Source organism: Amblyomma americanum, chromosome 6, assembly GCF_052857255.1.
Source record: "Amblyomma americanum isolate KBUSLIRL-KWMA chromosome 6, ASM5285725v1, whole genome shotgun sequence".
NCBI classification, from domain to species: Eukaryota; Metazoa; Arthropoda; class Arachnida; order Ixodida; family Ixodidae; genus Amblyomma; species Amblyomma americanum.
The window spans coordinates 109,589,359-109,615,655 of NC_135502.1; the positions used below are offsets into that span (position 1 = coordinate 109,589,359).

The 26,297-nt window shown below is 48.6% G+C and overlaps 1 protein-coding gene across 27 annotated transcripts in view; it reads left to right on the top strand.

Moving 5' to 3' along the window:
• The window catches only part of LOC144093980 (uncharacterized), a 97,709-nt gene that overhangs the window by 60,354 nt on the left and 11,058 nt on the right, over positions 1–26,297 (top strand). For 16 of the 27 annotated variants that reach the window (XM_077627777.1, XM_077627794.1, XM_077627778.1 and 13 more), the window contains 4 exons: positions 2,547–2,904; positions 7,527–7,677; positions 19,145–19,370; positions 21,176–21,373. In XM_077627777.1, coding sequence (XP_077483903.1) covers positions 2,547–2,904; positions 7,527–7,677; positions 19,145–19,370; positions 21,176–21,373 — 933 coding nt within the window. The remainder of the gene's footprint in view (positions 1–2,546; positions 2,905–7,526; positions 7,678–19,144; positions 19,371–21,175; positions 21,374–26,297) is intronic. The other 11 variants (XM_077627782.1, XM_077627771.1, XM_077627789.1 and 8 more) reach the window with 1 other exon arrangement.

Here is a 26,297-nt window from a genome sequence, read left to right on the forward strand (position 1 = left end):
TTGATGGACAGCATAGATTTACGCAAGTCTTTGGCCATGACCGCACCAACAGTTGAAATTATCCGGATTTCCATATTAATGGAGTCAAATTAATGAGATGTCACAGTGAAGAGTGTATGTTTTGGTTGTCATGGACCCGTGGTATTCCTTTTTGCAGCTTAACTGCGCAGCGTTTTCTCGCACCAGAGTGGTGCCTGAGAGTAGAGTTAGGAAGTACACATACAGTAATACCTCGTTATAACAAAATCGCTTTACTCGAAATATCGCTTTATTAGAAATTTCTTCTGGTCCCAACCCAAACCCGTACATTTTAACCGCATTACTCAAAGCGCATAAAGGGCTTGACCCGCTTTGAGCGAATTGGCTAACGGAGGCATCGCCGCCGCTGAGCAGGCGACCCTTTGGCGCATGCACTGTCAAATTAATACCGCCGACGAATTAGTCTCATGCAGGCACACAACAGGACACAAAGGTACGAAACCTGCGACCAATGACCTGCCTAGTAACGCGTACCAAGCGAGTGCCGGGCGCCTCCGCTGTTTACAGCAGAGCGAACGGCAACTGTCAAATTCCACGGTGCAGCGTGCCCGAATTGGTCACAGTCGCATCGCTGGTGTCCCCCATGATAGAATCCACACGAAAATAAAGTTTTCCTGACACTTTGCGATGCCCGAAAACCGCGGCCTCTTGGATGCGGAAAAGTGGCCAAAAGACTGCGGGCAGACTTGCGCGATAACATTCCATGGAGTGCACTTGATGAGAAAAATTTTAACGCTTTAAAGAGCACTTCTAAGAGCAGTTCTGGCAGTGAAACGTGCCAAAAGCACAAAAGAAGTGTCCCTCCGATTATGAGTCCATTCACACTTGTGAGTCGCAAGCGAGCCGAGCTTTTGGAAACGACGCCAACCGCGGACGCGCTGGATAACGAACTGAGCTGCTCCCTGGCTGCCCTAGTCATCACTAAGCCTAATTGTTTCACATCGGCCAAAGCAGACAAAACTCTCGAAAGCGCGCGAACGTCATTCCCGAGAGTTTTCGTTTCAAATGAGAAGGCAACCCGCAGGTCGCACTTGCAATTGTGAACAACGGTGTTGTCAAGCTGCTGCCTTGACGCAAACGACTGCTGGTCACATGCCGTTTGCCATGTTCGACGCGAGGAGCTACATTAACAAATGGGGAAGAAGACTTTGGGGAAGCCGGTCTAGAAACCTGCTCGCCGCTCGCCATAATCGGCCTGCATCGCAATAAAACACCGCCCCTAGATTCGTTGCACTTTTGACGGTGCAAATCGACCGATAACTTGCCGAAAACACAGAAAATCCGAGCGTCGCCAGCAACGAGTCAGGCTGTCAACATGGCGAGTCAGTGCAACCATGGTATTTCCCCGGCGATTTTCTCAAGCCGGTCATGCTCGATTCGCGCCATCCGACCAGACAGACAGTCTAAATGCGTTGTAGGGTCAACAAATTTTGTTCCTAGACATTTGCCAACGCACAACACCGACACTCGAACCATAGAATTAGCACATATGTCATCGACAACTGTGCACCGAAAAACTCTCGTTTTGCAAACATCACAGCTGCACACCTTGGGAAAAAATTGCCCAGTAATCATGCAAAACCCTACTGCAAAACCGTTCAGTTTTCACGATCGCGCTGCGTATCCACAATGAGCGGCTATTCGTTTTTTGAGCACAACAAACACAACCTCAGACTCGAGCCATGGCATTTGCGGTGCTTTCCAGCGCGATACTCTTATAGTCTTCCGTGACCCTCGCATAAAAGCGGCCACTGCCTATGCGATTCGAAATACCCCGAAGGTTGAATGCATGGGCGGCGACCGTGGCCTCATGCAATGCTTGGTCAGATTAGAGCAGGGATTGCACGCACCCGGTAAGAACTTGAAACAGCCAAAGCTCACTGCCTTTTTTGCACCTGAACAAATTTTTGCTTCCCTGAATACACTGTATTCTGACTTCCATGCAGTTGTGGCGCAATTAAAGCTCGACTGCTCTAGATTTTCTAGGGTGGTCGCTTATATCGAATTACCGCTTATAACAAATGTTTTCACGGGGGAGTACTGCATATAGAAAACCTCCATTTTGTGGAAGCCAAGGAATGCTAGAAACTTACATCTTGCAAGCAGTGTTTGCCCTTTGATTGAGTTCGTGCCATCCTTCTTCTTTCGAATCATTTGGATTTTCCAAGCTGCTGAAGTGGTTTAGTGGTTGTAGTGCTCGGCTGCTGATCTGAAAGATACGGGTTCAATGACGGCTGCGAACGTTGTATGTATATCAATGGAGGCAAAGTGCTAGATGCCCGTGTACTGTGTGATGTCAGTGTGAGTTAAAGAACTCCAGGTGGTCGAAATTATCTGGAGCCCTCTACTACGATATCTCTCATAGTCTGTGAGTCGCTTCGGGAGTCTAAACCCATAAACTTTTATAGGGTCTTTGAGATTTGCAGCCTGATGATGTCGCGAGAACCTTGTGTACGTGGCTGACCAATGGCAGTTGTGTGAAAGTAGCTTCTCTCTGTGGATTGCAGTGGGCCTTGCACAAGCAGCAGGGCACCAAGCGGGCACGCTGGTTGCTGGCAGCCCAGCCGGGGGTGGCTCCTACCCCGTGTGGGGCTACTACGCGCCCCCACTGTCTGCCACGGGTCTGAGTAATGGCGTGGCTGAGACAGGCCCTCCTCCCGCTGCGGCCTTCCTGGGTGCCTTTGCGGCGCCCTTTGCGGCAGGGGGACAAGGGGAGCCATACCACCACCATCACCACCACCACCATCATGCCACCTCGCCGCCCCAGGCTGCCCCCCATCCCCAGCACCAGCAGTTGGTGCCCATGTACCTGGTGGCCACCAGCCCTCCTGCGATGCCCCCCCAGCAGCCACCCCCTCCAGCCAGGTAGGGGTGCTGCCTTAGGATGCTGTCATTTGTGGCCTCGGTGTAGTGTGACCTGTCCAGCAAGTGTGCATGGCCGAGCCTTGGTGTTGGAAGAATTCCACTTCCTTGTTGTGTACCAACTACAGTAGAACCTCGATTACGTACGACTTTCAGGGGACTTTGCGAAACCCCCTAATAATTCGAGCGTTGTGTATAATTAAAAATCTCGCACAGGTTACACATCCGTGTAATAAACATGTCCGCTACTCTGGCTTTCAAAAATGAATTCAAGTTGTTGTCCCCACGCATTATAAAAGCGCCCATTTTTGTTCTGCGAGAATTAGTTCTGAGATAACGCGCAGCCAGGCTTTTCGGTGTTGGAAGAGGCGGCCTTAGACGAGGTCTGCAGATGCTCCCATCCCTGCGCATTAAGTAGACGTCACATGGCCCTTGAAAACGATGATTTGTACAACACGCCTGAAATATGTGCTCACCCTTCGAAGACGTCTTGCAGTGCTCAGTATGACCATGCCAGCGACATGTTTTTCTGTTCAGGCTTCACCTAGAACTGCTGTCACTCTGCGGCAGAAGTGTCTGTATGAATTCGCATCATAAAGAAAAAAAAAAACGATGTTTTCCTGCGACGCGAATGCGTCGGCAGCGCGCGGTGTGGGTGGCAGCGCACCATTTGCTCCTGGCTCGCTCAGTGTTGCTAGGCCTAACATGCTATGCACTGAAGCCGCAGCAGAAAGCGCTTTTGAACTAGCCGCCGGTAGTCATTAGAAATGTGTAATCTTGTTACCTTCTCTACAATAACTTCATGCTGGTGTGAAGGCACAGTTGATTTCTCTAACGCCTTCGTCAACGAAGCGTGCAGAAAAACGGGCCAGGCGAGTTGCCTCACACTGACGGCCATGGAGTCCAAGTCCGAGCTGTTGGCAGGAACGTCATTACAGGCCGTCCTGTGTTCAGTCGCATCGTTGCACACGCGATTGATTCCGATCTGAAACCAGCTTGGCTGACATCATGTCCGCCAGTAAAGTGCTCCACCAGCACCTGTCGTTCCTCATGGTTCCTGCCGGATGTCTTATGAAGCGGGGCATGCGTATTTTTCCATCGTATAATTGAGGCTTTTGGTGCATTATCCCAATGGGGGGTTTGCCACGCTGCGGAAATTCTTCGTAAAATACGGGTCATCCCATGAACAGGGGATGCATAATCGGGGTTCCATTGTATTGCACCGCTGCTTTTGAGGTGTGCGGCCTTGTTTTTGTTTAACATTGAGGAAGGAGCGTGGCAAAGAGGAAACTGCTGCTTCATTACACCACGCGGAAGTGTGGCCCACAGGTTCTAGAATACGATCCTTGTTGCACCTCTCTCATGGATGAATTTTCATCTTTTCATCATCTTTGTGAACTATGCAAAGCACTGGTCACCATGAGCTGCATCTTATTTTCATGCACAAAACTCAAGAAGCTAAGGAAAAAGCTTTTCTCTTGATTTTGTGACGAATGCATGCCTACTGCATAGAGAATATACATTTGGCACCTCTTTTGTTTTTATGTTCTTAAAGGAATCAAAGCTCCTAAAAAGATTTATAACTGCTTGGGTTGTCTCCCACAAAAGACACATTTAACCTTAATGATAGCCATAGTCGCCTTATGTTTCATTAAACACATTCGCATCGGTTCTCACTAGGGTTGTGCGAATATTCGAAATTTCTAATAAGAATCAAATATGTTTGATATTCGATTTGTATTCATATGTGAGAAATTGATATTCGAGAATTTCCGAATATTCGAAAATTCGTGACTACTCGCCAGCGATGGTATACTGCGCTGACTTTCATGAATTCGACCGTGGACAAACCACATTATCTGGGCAAATTAGCTGATGATCGAATTAAAAATTCCAGGAAAACAATACAGAGGTCCTATTCCCTTCCTGCTCCGTTGTTTATCACGCGGACCGATCGCATTCCGACGCCGCTAGGCTTGACCTTGTGCGAAATTCTGCAAGTTGGCTTTCCCACATATCACATGTGCTGCGAACAAGATGGCCAACAACCCGCTTCGAACAATTGCAACGCGAAATCGCTCTTTTTTTAATCCTTCTGTAATACGCACATATTTAATGCCCACATCTGAAGAATGCGTCCTGTCGCCTTCATAACTCTCCGATAGTGACCTCCACCATCCTGTTTTGTAAACTATGCTATGCGGGAAAGCCTACTTGCGGAATTTCACGGGAGCCTCCTGAAGGTGCACATAGAGTTGTCACAATAGGGCAAGCGATCCTGTAAAAATCCCGCCTATTGCATGGTGCATTGTAACCTGCGCACCTCTTTAGTTGGCTTAACGGCTGGCGTGGCAACGATCGGAAGGCCCCTGTCGCTAGGTCAAAAATAGCCTGGCCGCGTAGTTTCGGTTTCTGAGCTTCGCAGGTGATTTTTTTCCTTTTTAGAAACCGTTTTGCCGTTTCGACGCCAGTGTGTGTTCCCCGCCCCCTTGCTTCCATTTGTGTTGTTCTCCAAAACAGGCGGCTCGTCATGGACTTACAGGTGTTGGCGTGATGGAGCTGCCTCATAAGGCCTTCCTGCATCTTCACATTATCGGCAGGTTTTCTTTCTTTGGGGGGGGGGGGGGGGGGGGGGGATTTTATAAATGGAGGCCTTCAGATGAACGGGGCATTTCTTTTGGTCCCTTGAACTCTGGACGAATGAGGTTCTACTAGTCATGTTATTTTTTGTGGCCAGTCTTGTCACTTTATTGATATTGTTTTGCATGACCTCATTACAGTTTGGATACTGTTATGCAGTCTAATCAAGTAGTAATCATTTCTGTGCACATCATGTTTTTTTATATGCTGCTGAGACAGTCTAGTTTTGTTTATTTTAGTTGCAAAGCCCTTACACTATTTTGAAAAAAAGTTAGGGCAACAACATTTGCTTGTTAATGTTAATCATATTCTGAATTTTTTTTTGTGCTGAACAGATATTTGATTTAATATTCGAAGCCAATTTTTCTTCATATTCGTACAGTAGAATCTCGTTACAACGAACTTCACGGGACCGCCGAATTTCAATCGTTATTTTGAAATATCGTAGTACTGAAAAACCATTATTTTCATGTCAGTAATGCATCACAAGAACTAAAATTAGGTACCTTTGCAGCAGATTTATGTGTTGGTAAGTAAATAATAAACGATAACGCTGGGCACAGTTTAACTACAATTTATTGCTTGAAAAAGTCTTATCTTCTTCTGGCGAGTAGACGACAAACGCTGCAGGACGAACGTCTCCACATCCTCGACCTTCCTGTGCACGTCATCGGGGACATCTTTGCAGCGCCCGAGGAATGATCGGGTCTTCTCTAGAAAGACTAGGACATTCGAGCTGGAAACAATCTCTTCCTCTTCGTGCGCTGATCCAGTGTTGGCATCGTCTTGCTCACGCACTTGATTCACGATGTCTTCGGTGGTGAGCTCCGCGGATGTAGCCGCCGCGCTGTCGCTATCCACATAATTCGAAAGTCGCTGTCCACGGTAGTTGCCCAGCCGCAGACGTTTTCTTGAGGGAGCCAGCTGCGACACTCGATGTAGTTTTACGATCTTGTCCCGATCTTGGAACATCGTTGCTATTGTTGACGGTGTAATGCCAAGCTCCCTGCACAAGTCCGCTTGCTTTTTTCCAGCAGCTGCGACAGAATGTCCGCTTTTTCTTTAAGCGAAAACTGGCGTCGCTTCTTTTTAACGCGGGGGCCAGGAGAACTCATTGTCAGCAAAGCTAATGCACAACACAATCACAGCGCCGATAACTTCGCAGATCCTAACGTTCGCTGTCGACGTGGTGACACTGCGCTGAATAGGCTTAAGACTGCTGCGCAGTACGTATGTGACCACACGCTGGGTGGATAATGGCCTTACCCTTTGTATCGGGCGGCAGCTCGCGCCGCCTCGCGTGATGGCGATACCGCTGGGGCTGTATCCGTTGCAACGAGTTCCCCAGCGCATAGCTGATGCTTCGGATGATGATGACAGGCGTCAGCTTCAGGGATTTGGTACGGAACTTCGTAATAACGAAGCGTTTTGCGACGAATGCGAGATTAAATTACATACGTTATTCTGAAATATTCGGTAATTTGAAATTCGTAGTACTGAAAGTTTTTTACATTGAAAGTATAGGCATTTTGGCGGGGATTTTAAAAAAATTCGTAAATCTGAAAATTTCGTTAATCTGATGTTCGTAGTAACGAGATTTTACTGTATTCGATTCGTTTTCGAAAATTTCAATATTCGCACACCCTTAGTTCTCATCAGTGTCAGCTGTATTCCCTTTATCTTTACATTTAACCGTGTTATGCTTGTTAGGTGAGGTGGTGTGACAGGGCATTTTTGCTATTCTCATTATCAGACCTCGTTGTGTGCCCTACCATCCCGCAGTTTATAGGATCTGTCAAGCTCCCTGTGGTAGTGTTCAGCTCAGCACCATTTCTAGGCCTTGCACCCGCTGCTGTGTGGTGCATGCCTTGTAGTGGTCTGTTTGTCAGGCCCCCAGATTGTGCAGATGTTACAGGGTCTTGGGATGCATTGAGGCATGCCACGAGTCACTCGCTTAGGTGGAGATGTCTCCATGTGTTGTGCAGCCTTCCCCTGCGGTACCTGCGGCCCCAGACGCCTCCGGCCAGCACGCCACAAGCACAGCAGCAACCCCTGGTGGGTTATGCCCTCTGCTCAGCTGCACCACCTGTTGGGCCCCCACAGCATCCACTGCCGCCCGTCGTCACTGCCTTCCAGGTAGGGCCATGGCTAGCTTGTTGCCATTGCCATTGTTGGGGTCTGTGTTGTCAAGGGCATGTTGATTTAAATTGCTGTGAAGCTGTTATCGCTTTCAGTTTTTTGCTGCAAGGGGTGAGATGACTTCAGTCTTCGGAGCACTGAAAACCATAAATTTTTGCTCTGGAATTTGGTAAACATGCTATTTATGCAGTATTAGGGATAAGAATTCTAGTTCATGGCTTAGGATGCTTGGACTTCGCTACTGACTGGACCACCGGATACCCGCATTTCAAACGTTAAATGCTTTGATGGTGTTGAATTGCTGAACCTGTCAGGACTTCGTAGCGCATATTTGTGAGTAAAGGCTAGGCATGCACGAATAGTGAGTTTTCCCGTTCGAAGTGTATACGAAGGGAATAGTTGTTTTGTTAGAGTAGTTTTGAAGCGAAGCTAATATTTTCGAATCGCAGCGCATAGTTTGCAACTGGAAATGTAGCAGGAAAAATAAAGGCAATTCATTAGAGGTGTAAAGCATATGCCAAAAGACAAGCTTTACAGAATTCACTAAGGCAACTGTAATAAAAAATGCACAGAAAATTATTTGATCTAAGCTTACCGGCTTAGCGCAATAATCTGCGAAAGCTGGTTGGCATTTCAGCCGAGAGGTCTGGAATGGCAGGCTCATTTTGACATTTCACAGGCAACTGCCCAGTTGGGCATCTCAGAGGCCCATTCTGGCGTCTATATGCTCGCGCTCGCGTACGTACTCAGCCTTCTTCCGCTTGTGGTCTTCGGTTCAGTCGCATTCTCGGCACATTTCACAGACTCCAGGGCCCACTTGCAGGAAGCAAATGCGGTCGAGCCCACTTATAACGGTCGCAGTTATAATGAACACTCTCTTATTACTAACAAGGGCGATGCTACTGTCCAGAATTACTTATTAGGGCAGTGGCATTGCATCTCAAATACAATAAACAAGTGTGGCCACACAACTCGGTTATACAGTTAAAACTTGATCTAACGAAGTTGAGGGGAGCCGCAAATTATTTCGTTAAATCGGGAACTTTGTTATATCGAGTGATGCATTTCTCGGTCACTTAATTTGATACAATTGATTATATGGTGCAGCAGCAATTAGAAGATACCGCGGCGTCATATTTGCGAAGCGTAAATACGCCGAAAATGAAACTGCGGCCCACGGAAACGACCGACACCGCTAGCGCGTATGAAAAGAAACAAAAATTCTTACCGCAACAAGAAGGGCCTCAGGGGACAACAAATTTATTTTACCAGCAAAAAAGTCGGTAATGACCACACGGATTTCTCAAGTCTGAAGTGCGCCCAGCGCGTCTTCGGTCCCCTCGTGTCTTCCGGCAAACTGCCGCAGCAGGTCAAAGGCATCCATCACTTGACCCGTTGTCGGCACGGGAGCTTCATGATCACCATGTTCGTGATCGTCAGCATCTTCGGCCGCCTCTCCCTCCCCACTTCCTACAAGTCGCAAGATGCCAACGTCACCCAAAACTTCCGCCAGGGTTGTGTTTGCGTCGGCGCTCACGTAGTCGATGAAACTTATTTCTACGGGCACTTCATCCACTGAGCGTAGACACTCCCAGGCATCTTCGTGCTGGTGCACGGTGCTCGCGCACTCTGATGCAGCTTCGGCATTTTCAGAGCTTAACGTATTGAAGCCAGCAGCCCTGAAGCAGTTGACAATTACCGATTGCTTCGTTGGTCTCCAAGCCGCCGCCGCCATCTCAATTGCCATGAAAACATAGATCTTCGTCTCGTGCTTCAGCTCCAGGTTCAGAAGAACTCTGTCAACGACTCGACGCCTGTATGCACACTTAATGCTATTAATAATTCCTTGACCCAGAGGCTGAATCACGGACGTTGCATTAGGGGGAAGTAGCGAAGCCCACACTGGTGAGCTCGACCGCTGCCACGTAATGGGCTGTGCAATTGTCGCTGCAGCAACAGGCAACTTTCCTTTTCTGACAGCGCATTTCGCTGTCAAATTCCTGGAGCCATGTAGCGAAAATGGCACGCGACATCCAAGCTTTTGAGTTTGCAACATTCTTCACAGGAAGTTTTTTTGTGCCTTTAAAGCATCATGGCCTCGCGCTCTTTCCGATGACTAATGGGTCTCGTTTGTCGGTGCCGACCAAGTTGACGCACAGCAAAAGGGTCAGCCTCTGGTTGCTGTGTTTACCACCGTGGCACCCCTGCCTCTTCAGAGTGAGCGTTTTTCTGGGCAGCATCCTGTAGAAGAGGCCGCTTTCATTGGCGTTGTAGACGTCTTTGGGAGCGTATTTCCCAAGAATGTCGGGTACGCTTTTCGACAGCCAGTCGCCGACTAAGTCCATGGTCACGGAGCTCGCTTCACCGCTGAGCACTTTCCCGACGATGCCGTACCATTCTTTGAAGCGCGACAGCCATTCGGAACTTGCCTTCAACTCGTCCTCACCCAGCAAGCACGCGAACGAACGAGCTTTTTGTTGGAGCAGATCTGTGCTCACGGGTATGTTCTTCGCCCGCAGATCCATTAACCATGCATAGAGGGCCTCTTCCACCTTGCCTTGGGAGTAGTCCTCAGCGCTTTTTTGTGTGCGAGATTCCCCGACGAAGTAGCGCGGAGGAGGTCATCTTTCCCTTTTACTAGGGTAGAAAGAGTATTGGCTGGAATGCCATGTGCTGCAGCCACATCACATTTCTTTTTTCCACTCATTACAGCATGAATTACGTCCGCTTTCTCGTCCAGGGTAAGCCTTTTTTTTTCTGTGGGTCTCCATGTCCGACATGCTAGTCAGGCTAGACTAACTGTACCACGCCCGCGTGCCCATGGTTAGCAAGGCTAGACTGACTGTAGGTGCTGTAGGCACAACAAGCTGAGCTTGGCAAACATGACACAACATTCGCAAAGAGAAACGGAAAGAGAAAGAGGGGCGAAAGCACGGTGTATATCCGCAGAAGAAACCTTAAAAGCGCTGCTTATGGCATTCGACACAAAACTTTTTTACCCCTGGCGCCATCTGGTCACACTTTTTCACACTTGTTTTTTGAGAAAAGGTTTGGTTTGTGAAGGTTTAACGTCCCAAAGCAACTCGGGCTATGAGAGACACCGTAGTGAAGGGCTCCGGAAATTTTGACCACCTGGGGTTCTTTAACGTGCAGTGACATCGCACAGTACACGGGCCTCTAGAATTTCACCTGCATCGAAATTCGACTGTCGTGGCCGGGATCGAACCCGTGTCTTTCGGTCCAGCAGCCGAGCGCCATAACCACTCAGCCAGCGCGGCGGCTTCTTTCGAGAAAAGGTTTGTTAAATCGGGACAGGCGATGAAATTGGTTTCGTTCTTTCGAGTCAAAGCATTGGACTCTATGGGCGTCTGAAGGGGAATCGGGATATCTTCGTTTAAATCAGGACTTTCGTTAAATCGGGTTTCGTTAAATTGAGTTTTGACTGTAGTGAACGAGGAGTACCTATAAATTCGACCCCCATTTCCCATTCGGGAGTGGAGAATAACGAGCACCTCCAAGCCTCCATGACACCTCCTTTCCCCCCTTTCTTAAGAAGGAGTGCGACCACCCAAATACGAAAAAATAATGCAGGATGTATGAAACGCCGACAAAACATTTTTCCAGATGCAGCATTCAAAAATGCATGCCTTGAAAGGCGGCACCTAGTGCTGGTGAAAAATGCAGTAAGCTTTGCATTACCATCCTTCTAAGCACAACCATGAACAGCCGCAACTGATGGCTGCTGTGTGTCATCAGGAAGATTCTTAAAGCGCAGTGCTTTGGTGACTACATTCTGGTGCGCTACAGGTATGACACAAAGCCCTGGACGATGCGTGACTTGTTTTCGACGAGTGTTCCACTAGGCATAAATTTGTATGCAGATGAGAGGCGACTTATTTCAAGTGGCTTCAAAAAAAAAAAAAAAGGAATATCCTGTTCGTGCTTGATAACCGTGCTGCGCACGACTCTCTCTCTGACTGCGACCACGCTTTTCTGCCATCAAAGCGTGTGGCACGTGTGGGGTTGAATGGGGAAGATAAGTACGTTCTCCCCACTCAATCGCGGCTGACACAGTTCAAAGCCGCCCGAATCCCACCCCGTGATCGCGTACGCTACCGAGCGCTCGCCGACCACGGCGGGCCTTGCTCTGAGGGAACAAAAGAACGACACATTGGCAGACACAAACAGGCATTTATTGCTACAGAAACAATAACGCCAGCTAGCAACAAGGTACGCTAATGAATCGAGGACGTCCACTCAGCAAGGTTCCGAGCGAATGTTCGCCCGCGCTAGGGCAAGGATATATCCTCCGAAGGCCGGACGGGACGAGTACGGGAGCCTGTCTCCCCGTCACTTCCTCGCCCCGTCGGCAAAGAGCGGAGCCGCGAGCGGACGCGTCGCTCGCGCCGATTATCCCAGCCGAAGCCCCCTCCCGCGCGCGGGCTTTGGCAGTCTCCGCGCAGCGATGCTGGCGTCCTCTCTTGCCAGTTAATGTAACTCACAAGGGAATGCGCTCAGCCTCGAGGTGAGACCGCCGCTGCACGGTGCCTCGCGGGAAAGCAAACTCAGGGGGCTGCAGGGCAGGTCCCCACATCCCCCCAACCTTAAATAGACCCATGCGCCTGAAAGTACATGCTATGGAGGAGTCCCCTGGTCTTCATGTCCTTGAGGCACGTCTTGCAGCGGAGGTCACGCCGACAGCGTCCACGCAGACTTCCGCGGTATTCCGAAGGCGGCGTGAAGGTCTCCGCTGGGACGACTCGTATGGCCCGCGGACTACCGTGTCCGCAGGCCCGCGAATCGAAGGCCGGTGGGAAAACTGCAGGTCAGGATCCTGCAGTAGTCGCTAGGGCAGCAGCAGCCGGAGGTGACTGCTGACTGGTCTCGCCACAGCTGCCCCGGATGGATGCGGCGAACTGGATACAGGCCGCTCCGTCGCAGCAGGTGGCAGCGAGACGATGTGCCCCGGGCAGCAAGCCTGGGTGGCTCCACCGGATCTGCAAAATTGCCGACACGCTCTCGGCGTGCCCTTAACGTAGGTCACGGGAGGGGAAACGGCATCCGCAAGGGCCTCATGGCACAATGCCTAACTCGCTAGCAAAACGTGTCGGCGGCTGTGCAAACGCAAAGTTCGAGTGAACAAAGCCCTTTCTTGAGTTGAACGAGACTGCTCAGTTCGTGCGAGGTTACAAAAAAAACGGGCGGGCAGCAAAGTGCGCCCCCTATCAACGACACGGTCCGGTGGCCGTGTCTCTTTTAACGTGGTGCAGGCAGCTCCGAAAAGCCTCAGGCCTAACTACCACTCCGACAATGACCGTGACCACAACAAAGACCCGAAACGGATTATGTGCGCGCAGCCGCGAGGAGACGTCAGCTTTGTGGGGTGGTCCTACCCCGCTCACTGCACAAAGCAGCTTCTGAGCGGTCGGCGCCCACCGTATCGGACGGTGTTGGAGCGCCCGGTGCCGAGCTGCAATACCAGCGAGCTCGTAGCGGCACCCGTGGCCCCAGGCCACCCGGCTCCCGGAGCTGCGACTCCCAGAGTCGAAAAAGAGACAGTAGCGAAAATATATACAGAAACTCGGACCACCCACGCGGCTTTTCGTACTCACTCGCTTCGGGCTCGGTAACTCCGCGGGCGCTAGGCCTCGCGCTCCCTCGATGCGGACCAAGTGATCCTCACAAAGAAACTCCAGGGAAAAAAAAATGCGCTGAGCATGTCGAAAAGTTCAAACATGCTGCAGCGCAATACACCTCGCACTCAAGAAAGCATGCCGCAGGTCCTAGCGATCAAAATTCACTCTAGGCCTAGCACTTGTCAAGTCCGGACAAAGAGCGTTCCTCGAACCGAACCGACAGTCGTCCAATGTTCCAAGAGCGGGCCCCACGTTGGGTGCCAGATGTGGGGTTGAATGGGGAAGATAAGTACGTTCTCCCCACTCAATCGCGGCTGACACTGTTCAAAGCCGCCCGAAACCTCACCCCGTGATCGCGTACGCTACCGAGCGCTCGCCGACCACGGCGGGCCTTGCTCTGAGGGAACAAAAGAACGACACATTGGCTGACACAAACAGGCATTTATTGCTACAGAAACAATAACGCCAGCTAGCAACAAGGTACGCTAATGAATCGAGGTCGTCCGACTCACCAGCACGGTTCCGAGCGAATGTTCGCCCGCGTAGGGCAAGGGATATAAACTCCGCAGGCCGGACGGGACGAGTACGGGAGCCTGTCTCCCCGTCGCTTCTTCGCCCCTCCAGCGAAGAGCGGAGCCGCGAGCGACACGTCCCGCTTGCGCCGACGATCCCAGCCAAAGCCCCCTCCCGCGCGCGGGCTTTGGCAGTCTTCGCACAGCGATGCTGGCGCCCTCTCTTGCCAGTTAATGTAACTCACAAGGGAATGCGCTCAGCCTCGAGGTGAGACCGCCGCTGCACGGTGCCTCGCGGGAAAGCAAACTCGGGGGGCTGCAGGGCAGGTCCCCACGCACGGTGCTGATGATGATGGCTTCGAAGTTGGTGTCCTCTGACACTGCAAATACGAAATTCAAAGCCAATAGAGTGCTCACCTCAGTTGTGAATGTAGTTCTGCTGGTTTTGCATTCTTATCTTGTTCGTCATCTTCGTCTTTCGGCCCCTTCGTGCAGTGGGTGTAGGCAGCGCATCTCCTGCCGCAGTGTGTTGAATTTCCAATTTGGGCTTTGTCCCACATGCGCGCTCCTTGGTGGCTTGTCTAACCGTACAGCCGTCGAAGGCTGAATTTGTGGATGCGGTCGCCGCACCGTATGAGTGACGCGTGCCAACATCTCATCGTCAGTGTCCTCGTCGATGTTGCTTTCCTGCCTTGTTTCGTGGGTCACACGATCTCCAGATTCTTGCTGTCTGTCAACGCACCGCATGTTTCGACTGCAGCTTCTAAAGGCCCATTCAGGCTTGCGAGTAGCAGAGGTTGTGTGACCGTTTTCGGTTAAAAAGTGACAGTCGCAGACCAGTCGCACGCTGCTCTATTTTCCAGCCTTCCGACTCCGAGTCACAAGCTGCTGAACCAATCAGCGAGTGAGCCAAGCTTTCCGCATAGACTCCGCCCGCAGGCACAGAGTGATCAGCTGCGCTGCTCCTTGGCTGCCCTAGTCGTTGCCAAGCCTGGCCGGCTTCACATATTGATGCCGTTGCTGAGGGCACTTCGGAACTGGCCAGCACTGTAATAGAGATGCTACTCTCATCACTCGTCACCGCTTTACTGTGAACCCCATCTCATAATAAAATATAGATGTGCTCAATTTCTGTGGCGCCTTCAGCAACGGAGCTGGCAGACGCCAAGTGAGCAGCACTGGGCAGCAGCAGAAAAATGGCTGTGAGATAAATTGGCTTGTATCGCAGTTATCACTTCTACCATTAACTTGGTAATGGCCAATGATCCTCAAGAATTGTTCATATTTGACATTCCTCTATCCCAGGACTTGTTATGAATGCAAACAAACAATGCTAGCACATTTTTTTGATGCCGGTGGCCGGCGTCGAGGCTGGCAGGCCAGTCCCGAGAAGCGCGCCCATGCTTGTACAGCCGCAGTTCGCATCAAAACTATACAACATCCTCCTCTTAGCTCAGGTCATCTTAGTACATTGCGAGTAGTGAGGGACAAGAGCACTTTAGAAGACCGAGCGTCTGCGCAGGACGTGCGGCCAAAATGGACGAAACTCTCGAAAGTTTGTGAATGTTGTCATTCCCGAAAGTTCTTATTTGAAACGGCACTCGAATGAGACGGCACCGCACAGGTCGCCATAGCAAGTCTGAGCAACGATATTGTCAAGCTACTGACTTGTCGCATGTATTTTACAACTTTAAAGTGTGAATGGGCCCGGACGTCACCGAGAGCTTTGCCAAAATCAGTGCCCTCAGGCTCACTTGGTCACACTTCCCCTGATGAGCTAGCAGAGGCATCTTCTGAAATAGTTATCGCAAAACCGCAAACACTGAAGCAATTGGTGAGGGTGTCTTGCTTGCTGCGATCCCGTGCTTGCGCTAGTATGTCGATGGAACTCAGTAGATTTACCTTGTATTTTGAGGTGTTATCCACGCACAAAATCATGCGCTCGAGGAGGTGCTGCGTGTACAGGACCTTAACCTTCTTGATGATGCCCTGGGCCATCGGCTGCAAAACAGATGCGTTTTCAGGCAAGAGTGCCAAGCGTATAGCACTCAGGGCTGGTACGCCTACGTATGCACTGCATTGGCTCACAAGAAACGACATTTTGCAGTTCGAGGGAGCAAACCTGCTATCTAGTTTGGTTATCTAACTCCTGAAAATTTTGTACGTCATTCACGCCTTCTCGTTTGATGCATAATCCACAGGAAGCATCTTCACTCCTTTAAAACATCTTGGCTTGTTGGCTTTCCAGATTACAAGCAGGCGACATCATTCTGTGCCAGTTATGTTTGCCGCGACCAGCACTGACACCCTCTCCTTGCCGCGTTTGTCCCAGCACAGTCATCATCCTTGAAAGCCAGGCTCTTGTCTGGTAGCAGCCAATAGAAAAGTGCAGTCTCATCTGCATTAAAGACGTCTTCCGGTGTGTATTCATTTGGGTATTCATGCAGCTTTTTTTCCTTCTACATTGTGCATGTTTCCTCGTTTACCGATGCCTTTCCTCCACACACGCTCTTGAAAACCAGGCCGTAATGATCTTTAAAGCGTGTCAGCCATGCATTGGAGGAAACAAGTCGTCCATCCCCAACATTGCTGCAAGCGGTCGGGCTTTCACAGTAAGGACTTCACCGCCGAGAGGAAGTTTGTTGCTCCGTGCTTCCCTGATCCATACCAGCAGCGTCTTCTCCAAATCTGGGTAGGCGCCAGTGCGCATTCTTTACGGAGATAAAAGAGCGATAAAGAAGAAGAGGGAAGGCAGGGAGGTTCCGGTTGGCTACCCTGCACTGGGGAAGAGGGATGAAGAGGTTGACAAGGGAAAGAGAGAAGGGCCGAGGGGCACAGCCACAACTGGTCCCTCAAGCCAGTCGCCCTCAGGAAGCAAAACAGTGCCTTGTAGGCCTGAGAGCCTTGAGACATCTTGAACTGGTCGTGCTCAAAAGCATCCACTATTGAGCGCTTATTCTTGATAAAGTTGGAAATCGTGTTTGGCGTGATCCTGTACTGCCGCGCAATCTCTTGCTTGGCGGTGCCTTCCTTTTCTATTTCTATGAAGAAGAAAGGCATTAGCCTAGGCACACTGCCATCGTTCAGAGTGAGAGCCTGCTGACCTGGACAGACCAGACTGTGTCGCCGCCGTGGTTTCGCCACCGCCTGAGCACTGACTTAAGCCCCAATTACATTTGGGGGAGGTTCAGTTTCCCGTCTTCGAATTGCCCTGGACCTCTGCAGCCGCACGCTACCGACCCCCGCTATGCCCAAAGACGTGGACCACCAAGCCATGCAGGTGGGCTCCCCAGTCCTCTGTTCTGGCTCCTTCCTGCGGCGGGACCCCGCCCTCTTCAGCAGTACTGACAGTCATGACGATGAACTGGCTCACATCATACGAGCGGGTAAGCACATATAACAAATGGGGCGATACCACCAAGTTGAACAATTTCATCTTTTATTTGACCGGCGTTGCCGACCTCTGGTTTCGAAACCACGAAGCAGACTTCTCCACGTGGACTGCTTTCAAGGCGAACCTCATCGAAGTGTTCGGACACCCTGCTGTGCGCAAGCTGCACGCCAAACACCACTTGCGCTAGCGCTCTCAGCAGTCGGGTGAGACGTTCACAAGCTACTGTGGTAACCCTGAGCTCGCGTGTCAACGCCCAGATGTCCGAGGCTGACAAGATCAAGCATATTATGAAAGACATTGAGGATGACGCCTTTCATATGCTGCTGTCGCGAGATCTCCGCACCGTTGCCGAAGTCGTCAGTCTCTGGTCTGTCCAGGTCAGCAGGCTCTCATTCTGAGCGATGGCAGTGCGGCTAGGCTAATGCCTTTCTTCTTCACACTTCTTTCAAAAATCTCAACTTCTGTCGCCAGGTCAAGCGTGCAACAAGAGCCGTGAGTTGCCATGATTATTCGCGTTGTGACTACGGTCGAAATCCGAAACGTGGGATCATCTGCAAAACAAGCAGGCTAACTGCTGCTTGCACTGCATCAAAGACACTCAAGGGAAGTGAGGCTGGCCTGCCTTGCCTCGACGCACGCTTCAAGCCTAATCTCGTGCAATCTCTTCGCTTCCAGTCTGCAGCGTTACGGGCACCTGTGGCAGCTGTAGCAAAAAATAATCTTTCCACTTCAAAAACAGCGGCGTTGCGGATGGCTGCAATGGTGCTGACACCAACGTGGAGCACGGAGCTGCTGAGGCATATGAAAAAATTGTGCATTCTATTGAAAAATGACAGTCGCCTCGAGAGTCTTTACTGAAAAATAACTTCTAATTAAATGATAGTGTGGGCTTCAATTATCGAGATTTTTTTTCTTCAGGATTGCATGCAAAATTGACTGGACCAACACTTCATTTCTAATTAACCAAAAATTCTAATCAAGAGGCTTTGAATTGTCGGGAGTCAACTGTATTGGTATTCGCTTCAAAGTGTGAATCGGATGCTATATTATTCGCATCGATATTCTAAAAATTCAAATATTTGCACAAGCCTAGTAAAGAGTGATCTTTTGTGGAGCTTTATTTTGCTGTTGTGTTTGCAAATGCCAGGCAATTATTTTTTTGTTCTTCGAGCTGTTTGAGCAGCTTAGAACAAGTACGCTCTTGCTAGCAGTTAAGGTTAGTTAAATTTGAAGAAAAATGGGGGTAAACACTAGTGGGCTGCTTAACCCTTTGACTGCCAACCCTGAGCTGTACTAGTCGTGGGAGATTCTACCAGCACAGTAGAACCCCTCTGTAGTATAGTAACTTGGACCAGCAGAAATCTTTACTATATCAATGTCTTTACTGTATCAGTTGTTGGTGGTGGCATGGCTCTAAGGATGCTCTCTGGCTGCTTACTAAACACAATGTGTTTTATATTAAAGAAACACTCAGAAACACCTTCCACCCTGCTCTCGTCAACGCTTTTTGTGATTATTGTTTATTTTCAGTTATATTTTTGTTATTTTTTCAATTTCGTTCACATCTTATGGAAGTACTGCATTTGCATGAATATACAACACGGATACGAATATAACGGCAGTTTGATTCCATGTAAAAACCAAAGCTTTGCATGAACACGGTGGTGTCTACCATAGCCTCAGTGTCATTCAAGAGGCAGTAGTTGAGAAATGCGCTCAACACAGGCAAGCGCGGCTAAACAGCCCTCACAGGCTGGACGAGTATATAGTAAGCGGACGGGAAAGCAACCATGGCGCCAAAGTTGAAAGCCCAAAATGTTGTGATTGGAATGAAAAGAGGCTATACTTGGTAAATTTTTCGGCAATCAATTTGGCGGTTAAAGGGTTAAGTGCATTAGTGAAAGTGTGACCTGGGGACGCAGTCACTGGTGCCGTGCGTGGCGGCGCGGCCTGCTGCGGCCACCAACACGGGAGCTGGTCGTGCCTCATTTGTTGGACCCGCGTCGTTTGCTGTGGGCCTGCAGGCCTGTGGCATGGCGAAGGGCGCCGCACCCTTCTTGGGAACACACCACACGGCTGCGGCACCTTTCGGAGACAGTCCGGGTGCAGAAAGGGTGATGGTGTCCGGCGGAGATGCTCAGTCCATTGGTGAGTGAAGATTCTTTCGGCACTGTGACTTTCGGCACTGTGACATAAGCCATCCAACTTGGTGTGCCTTTTTGTGTGTGCGTGAGTTGCCATCAGCCTACTGAAATTTTGGTGCTGGTTGGCATATTTAGCATAACATGTTCTTGTCTGCTCATTTTCTCTTCAGGTAGGAAATAACGCAAGCAAGCTGCGTATTGCAATCATCAGGCCAATCCACACTGTGTTTTTAGTTTTAGTGTATCGAGTGATCAAAGGCCACTTTTAATTATGGTGTATATGGCAGCCATTTGTGAAATCTGTGCCCACTCATATGGTCATTTCTGTGCCTACCACGATTAGGTTTTGTCAGAAGGTCATCTTTGCTTAGCAGCGACCAGCAACAGCCTTTCATGGAGTGTTACGCCTAATCTGCATGTGGGTGCTCCAGGCAGTGGTGGCGGCTTACTAATGTGCCACGCCACCCAGGCTTCGGTATTAGTGCGATTCAGTTTTTTTAGCCTGATAAAATAGTAAAGATGCAGTGCAAGAGAGAGCCTTTTTTGGGTAACTCGTGTGCAGCAGTCTGGCGGTAAAAGTTAGAAACTATGTAGCACTGCACCAATCTACCCTTTGCAGAGAGCCAGGCAAGCATGCTGATTTGGTGAAGTTGGTTTGTGAGCTTTTCTAAGTTACATTGCTTAATTTGCCTTGAAAAGGATCTGTGGATCTGTGATTAGTACAGTAGTAGTGTACATACGATGACTTGCATGACTGATAAAAGCAGTCCGCTACAAGATGAAGCAGTGTCTCTTCCAGTGGTTCAGTTGTAGTGAAAGAAATGTTTATGATTCATGTGTACTACTCCTTGTTCATGCCTCAGTGTTCCCCTGAGCAGGCAGCCCTGATAACTGGCCTTTGAATGTGTGAAAGCTGAGGTGATGTTGCACTCCAGTGGCAGATTTTTTTTTTTCATCCTTTATTTCCCCAATAACCCATATCCTTTTCATGGTCATGGCGCAAAAAGTGAAACCAGCATCAATGTGAAGAGTGTGGCTGCATTCAAAGCGGAAAGCTGGGCTAGTTGGTGGTTCATATTAATACGATGAATTGTAACAGAGTTGTGCGTTTGCGGATGTTCGCTCTGTCTGAGACACTGTGTCATAGCCCTAATATGCATGGTCACATTGTCTCAGTTCGCAGTGAGCAAGTGTTTATTGTTAGTGGGCTAAGCTGTGATTTCCAACAGTTTCTGGTGTGGAATCCCTTATGCCAGGGCCAGTTAGCACATCTTCAGTCCTTGAATGCACGACAAGGGAACACTCCTCCCTCTTAAGTGCACTCGAAGGTGAGGGTACAGAGCACGTGTGCAACAGCTCAAAGCAGGCACTTGCTGCAGTGGAGGTTTACATGGAATATGACGGTGTGTTGGGGGCGGATTTGCAGATTGAACTGTGAAAACATAAGGTGCAGCTATTGCAGAAGTTCATTAAGACCGATCACACACCAAACTTACTCTATTCTGTCAAGGCTATCTGCCGCTGCTTCCTCTTTTTGTTCTTCCCAAGTTCACGTGGATGACACGGATAACCTGTTATCCTGATTGCATTGCCATGTGTGCGCAGCGCTCTACAGTGCATTTGCAAAAGGTTACAACGTGGCCTGCGAGCCCTTGTAATGCATTACTACATTGTAAGTGCTTTCACAAGTGCTGGAAAGATTGTCGGGCACTGTGTAAGGCATGTTTGATGTCAAACTGGGAGGGCCGTGACACCTGCCGGCAAGGCGAGAGTAGGCCTTACATAAGCTGAGGGTACCGTGTTGCGCAGGGTGCCTAGGGGCATCTGGCGGTGAGGATGGGCAACACCAGCAACACCAGCAGCAGCAGCACCAGCAGCAACAGCGTCATCGTGGAGGAGCTGGCCGCAACGGGTCGCGGACTCCGGCTGCTGTGAACCAGCCTTCCTCAACCGTGGCTGCCATGGCGGCCCTGTACCGACACTCGCGGGGCCTCTCCTTGCTGCCAGGTGTGTTGGATTGAGGGCCAACGAGTTTGGCAGAAAGAGCCGGGAGTGCACTTGCTTTGGAAGTGCGTGAAGAGGACTGCGTTTCTCTTCTTGAAAGAAAAAAAATGTTGCAAGTGGGAAAAAAAATAAAATAAAAAGTTTGAGAGACTGATTGCCATGCCCTGCAGATGAGGTGGACGGGCAGTGGCCTGCCACTAATGTTGCTTTAGTGACTTGCTTCTACATGTTTCCTTCAACTAAAGTCATTCAATACCCTTTGCCTATTCTTTCATCACCCACTTGATAGCTTTTCTTATGTGTGTGCCTGGTATATAATGCACAGGATTTGTTTGTGGTCATGATAGTGCAAGGCTAGGGGCCTGTAACAATGCAAAAACGCAATGAAAACTGCATGTCTGTTTACACTGGGGGAAGTGAGGCATAAGGGCTTCATCAGCTTACTGTTATTCGTGGCTTGGTGTTGGGTTCCCACTCATCTTGTTAGGCAGCGATCATGATAGTGCAAGGCTTGTTCCTTGCTACCTTTTGGAAAGTGCTACAACATGGGTTGGAAGAAGGGCTGTTGGAAGGACTGACACCTGATGACAAAGCAAGCAAAACATTGCTGCAAAGGCTTATTGTAAATACAATGCTTCCTCACTTATTTCGAAAACTTGCATAGCCTGATAGGTCTCTCTTCCTTTGTAACATACCTGGTGTTGACACAGTGGTTCCAATGCTCCGTATGCTATGTTGTGTATAGTGGAATATCATGAAAACTTCTGTGAATCATTCTTTGGCTCTAGCATAGTTTTGTAGAGTACCCATTGGGCAGGCATTGCATTTAGAGCCTCATTCAGAATTTCCGGCCCTACCTGTAACAAAGACATGTGCGAGCTTGGTTGAGGTATCCAGAACCATGCAGAGGTGTCCTCTGAATTTCCAGATCATGGATCTAATCATGGCTCAGTATTCAGTGAGGAGCATTTTAGGTTCATTGACCGGATACCTTCAAGCGTCTGGTCAAAAGAATGTTTCCTGGGCAGATATGGAAGCCACTTCAAGCTGTGGTGGAATCTGAAACTTTGCTGCAATTGCACTGCGGCTGCTAGGGCTTCTGGGACAGCCAAGTAAGACGATGCTAGCTCAAGAATTTGCTGAAGAATTTCTAGGTCCAGGAAACCAATTCCTCTTCGAAAATGTCTTTTTGTGTACAGTGATTTGTTTACCGTTAAAGGTTTGACGGTAAATGCACACGTACTGTGTGGTGATGCCGTGACCATTCCGTCCATTTATCTTTAGTCGCAGCAGGTAGTGTACAGGATTGAGCTTCAATTTTCCTAATCAGAAGTGATGGCGATTCAGGGCATGATTTGAAATGATGACATGCTGGTAGTGCTAAGAACCACTGCATCTGCAAACTGTTGGAGTGATAGACAACAGCACACATGCGTGTTTCGAAGAAGAGAGGCTTAGCCTGGAGTGACCATTTGATTTGGAAATAGCCAGTAATGTCACTTGTATGTGTACAAACAGCATGAGGAGTCAGTCCACAGTACAGCTCTTCAAGGTAAGCTGTTTGTTTTCAGCCAGTTATCATGGAGGGAGCCCAGCTTTACCGCAAGGAAAACACTAGTTGTAAGTTAGCTGCTGCAAGACAGTTGGTCAAGTTGCTAATATGTAGTATACAACGCTGCGCTAGTAGTGTTATGTGGACATTATTTTTTTTTCAAAATCAGCCAAATCCACCTAAACAGAAACTGAGAAAAATGCAAATTTCTTATCCACGAAAACTGTAGTGCTGTCCAAGCTGTTGTACTATAAGCTTTACATGTAAGTTGAAGCAACTGTACACCACTATGTATTGAAAAATTACGCAAATAATTTGCCTAATATCAGCATGTAAACTTCGGATGTGGTTTTTGATGTGAAGATAGATTTGAACCAGTTTTCTTCCAATAACTTTATTTGTGCAGTAGCAATGTAAGCTTTGTTTATCATCATTATCATCATCAGCCTGACTACACCCACTGCAAAGGCCTCTCCCATGTCTCTCCAATTAACCTTGTCCTTTGCCAGGTGTGCGTGCCCACCCTATGCCTATGTTTATCATAATGCTTAAAAATGACTGTGCTCCGAATTCAGCAGAAAACCAATTAGAACATTCATTGCTTGTGTGCTTCAGCAACACAAGCAAGTAAATGCCAGTAGCAGGCTTCTGTCACATGCGCTGACGTGACAGCCTTCTTTTCTTGTGCTCCCCCTTTGGCAGAGGAAAAATAATCTAAAAAATCTAAGAAGAAAAGGTAGCGAGAATGTATGGGGTCTGGAATTTATTCTCCATCACTGTAGCATTTTAAATTCATGATCAGTAGCGGAACTGTGGACACAGACAGGATGCAAAACGTCCTGACAACCGCTAGTCCTGTAGTTTCCTGTCTGCGGCTACCATTTTGCCAGTAAACCAGTACCAGCTAGCCCAACTAAACAGCAGAGGCGCATGTCCTTACTTTCTTGGCGATGGGCTAATGATCCCTTCATGATTGTCACCATTTTGGGTTCAGATCTTCCGCCGATTTCTTCGTATCTTATGCAGTCAATTGTAAAGTAGCGCTGGAGAAGGAATAAATGAAATCACACTTGGAACAGTCCAAGCTATGAAGCTCAAGGAGACAAAGAAGGCTCTCGTGAGTGGACTTTGCTTATTTTGATAGCAGGGTCTGGCTGATTTTTTTTTTTTGAAACGGGATTTGTGTGCAGGTTGTCTAGGTTTTGTGGAGCCCCTTTTGTTATTATAGTTTTTCCAAAAGAAAGCTGTATTTATTTGCTTGCGGTTACAGTATAATTTGACTAGTTTCATTTTCTGTTAGGGGTGTGTAGAAGTACTTTTTTAAAACAAGATCAAATATGAATAGTCTTGCTTCAATACTTAATCGAATACGAATAACGAAAAAAGTGAATCAAATATACGAATAGAATATTTGTATGATTATTCACTATTTGTGCAAATATTCGTTCAAAATGAATATTCATACCAAAGAGCGAAGACCTAGCGGCAGCAGTTTAATTCATGGAGTTAGACATGTAGTTGTCAAAAGACTCACTAGTGATCTCCACTGTGAGGTCAGTATATTAACCTCAAGGTATCCTCAAGGTCAGTATATTAACTCTGTGTCTGTCATTTCATGCGCCTAGGAAAATAACCACTTGCTACGCGCAATGAGACGAAAAACCTAGTGCTACATCTCATTTAATGAGTGGGACAACTGTTTGGAGCCAGGCATGAAGACAGGGTTTGCTAGACCTGGCGAAATCCTGCTGCATCACACAGTATTGAACGTTATGAACGTTGCCACATGAATGTACCACGGCGCAGCGCTGATAAGCAGACCAATCGTGGCAACATGCTGTGCAACATCGGAGTGGGCCCTGTTTTTGAAACATTCGTTGAAGAAAACTACAGCGTGCCCAATTCGAACTTTGTGTCTGTTATTTCAGGACTTTTGTAACACTGCAGATCGTATTCGATTGGTTTCAAATATTTTTTGAGTATATGCTATTTGATTCGTTCAGTGAATCAAATAGGATATTCAATTCAATGTTTGAAAGTTTCAAATATTCGCACACTCCTAGTTTCTGGATTTGGCTCAGTTTGAAAGAAAACTCTTGCTTGCCTTCTCTAGAGTGGCAGTTTACAACAGTGCAGTTTACAGTAATGCTGCTGTTGTAGTACTGAAAGGTGCTGTTGACACCTCAGCAAATGCAAGAGCAGCGGTGCTGCAATGCATAGTAGTACATTGCGAAGGCGTGATGTACAGGTGCTTGTGTGGTGGAAGCAAAATGTCCCACTGGGGTCGGTGTATGGTTTTATTCAGATGACGTGGTAAAGAAAGTGGAGCGACGCAAGCATTGCCAATATTTTGTTCCTGACCAATGTTTTCAAACCTGAGCTTTTAGTTTCTGAGACCTACAATGCATGAGCAGGAATCTAATTTAATTTATTCAGGCCTCAAGAGCCTTGAGGCATTACATAAGGCACAATCAAAAATTAGGCAATGATTATGCTTCTCGGTAATGTGATTTTCAATTCCTCAAGCACTGTTGTGCACACAGTGGCGGCACTCTGATGTAACATCACGCTGGCCAAATAGGCCTCCGCAGTTTGGACGCACTCAGACTGGCATAGAACATAGTTCCTACTTGATGCACAACATGTACAGCACCAAAATCAATGCAAAATGCACCTTGCCACCCTGGATTGACCGAGTGGACAGCGGGCACTCTTCTCATCAGTCCTGTTCCAACGACAGCTGCCTGGTGCATGCGTCCTTGAGCTACACCGCACCACTAACCTGTTGTATCCGACCTTGGCTGCTGCCCTGGCGCGGGCCAGCAAGGATGTTGGAATGTAAAGGTGTTGGAGAACGGCGAGGAGCTTTGTTATTAACTGAATTGCATGGACAGAAGAGTGCGATCCTTGTTCTGTGGTGGCTGCCGCGGTGGCTCAGTGGTTATGGTGCTTGGCTGTTGACCCGAAAGACGCGGGTTTGATCCCAGCCATGGCAGTTGCATTTTAATGGAAGTGAAATGCTGGAGGCCCATGTACTGTATGATGTCAGTGCACATTAAAGAACCCCAGGTAGTCAAAATTACTGGAGCCCTCTATTAGGCCGCCCCTCATAGCCTTGGTGGCTTTGGGACGTTAAACCCCATAAGCCAAACCAAGCAAATTGTTCTGTGGACAGCAAGACTGGCGTGACTGAATTTCGGGTGACCAGCAGTGATGCAGCAATTATACTCAAATCAAACAAGCTCCCTGTTTATGAGGAAGTAATAGTTAAACTAGTTAAACATGATAACGCTTTGTCCATTGCTGTGGAAGCAACTGGGTGGTGTTGCAACTGTTTGAAAAACGCTTTGTGCTTGCCTTTTTCATTCTGCTTCA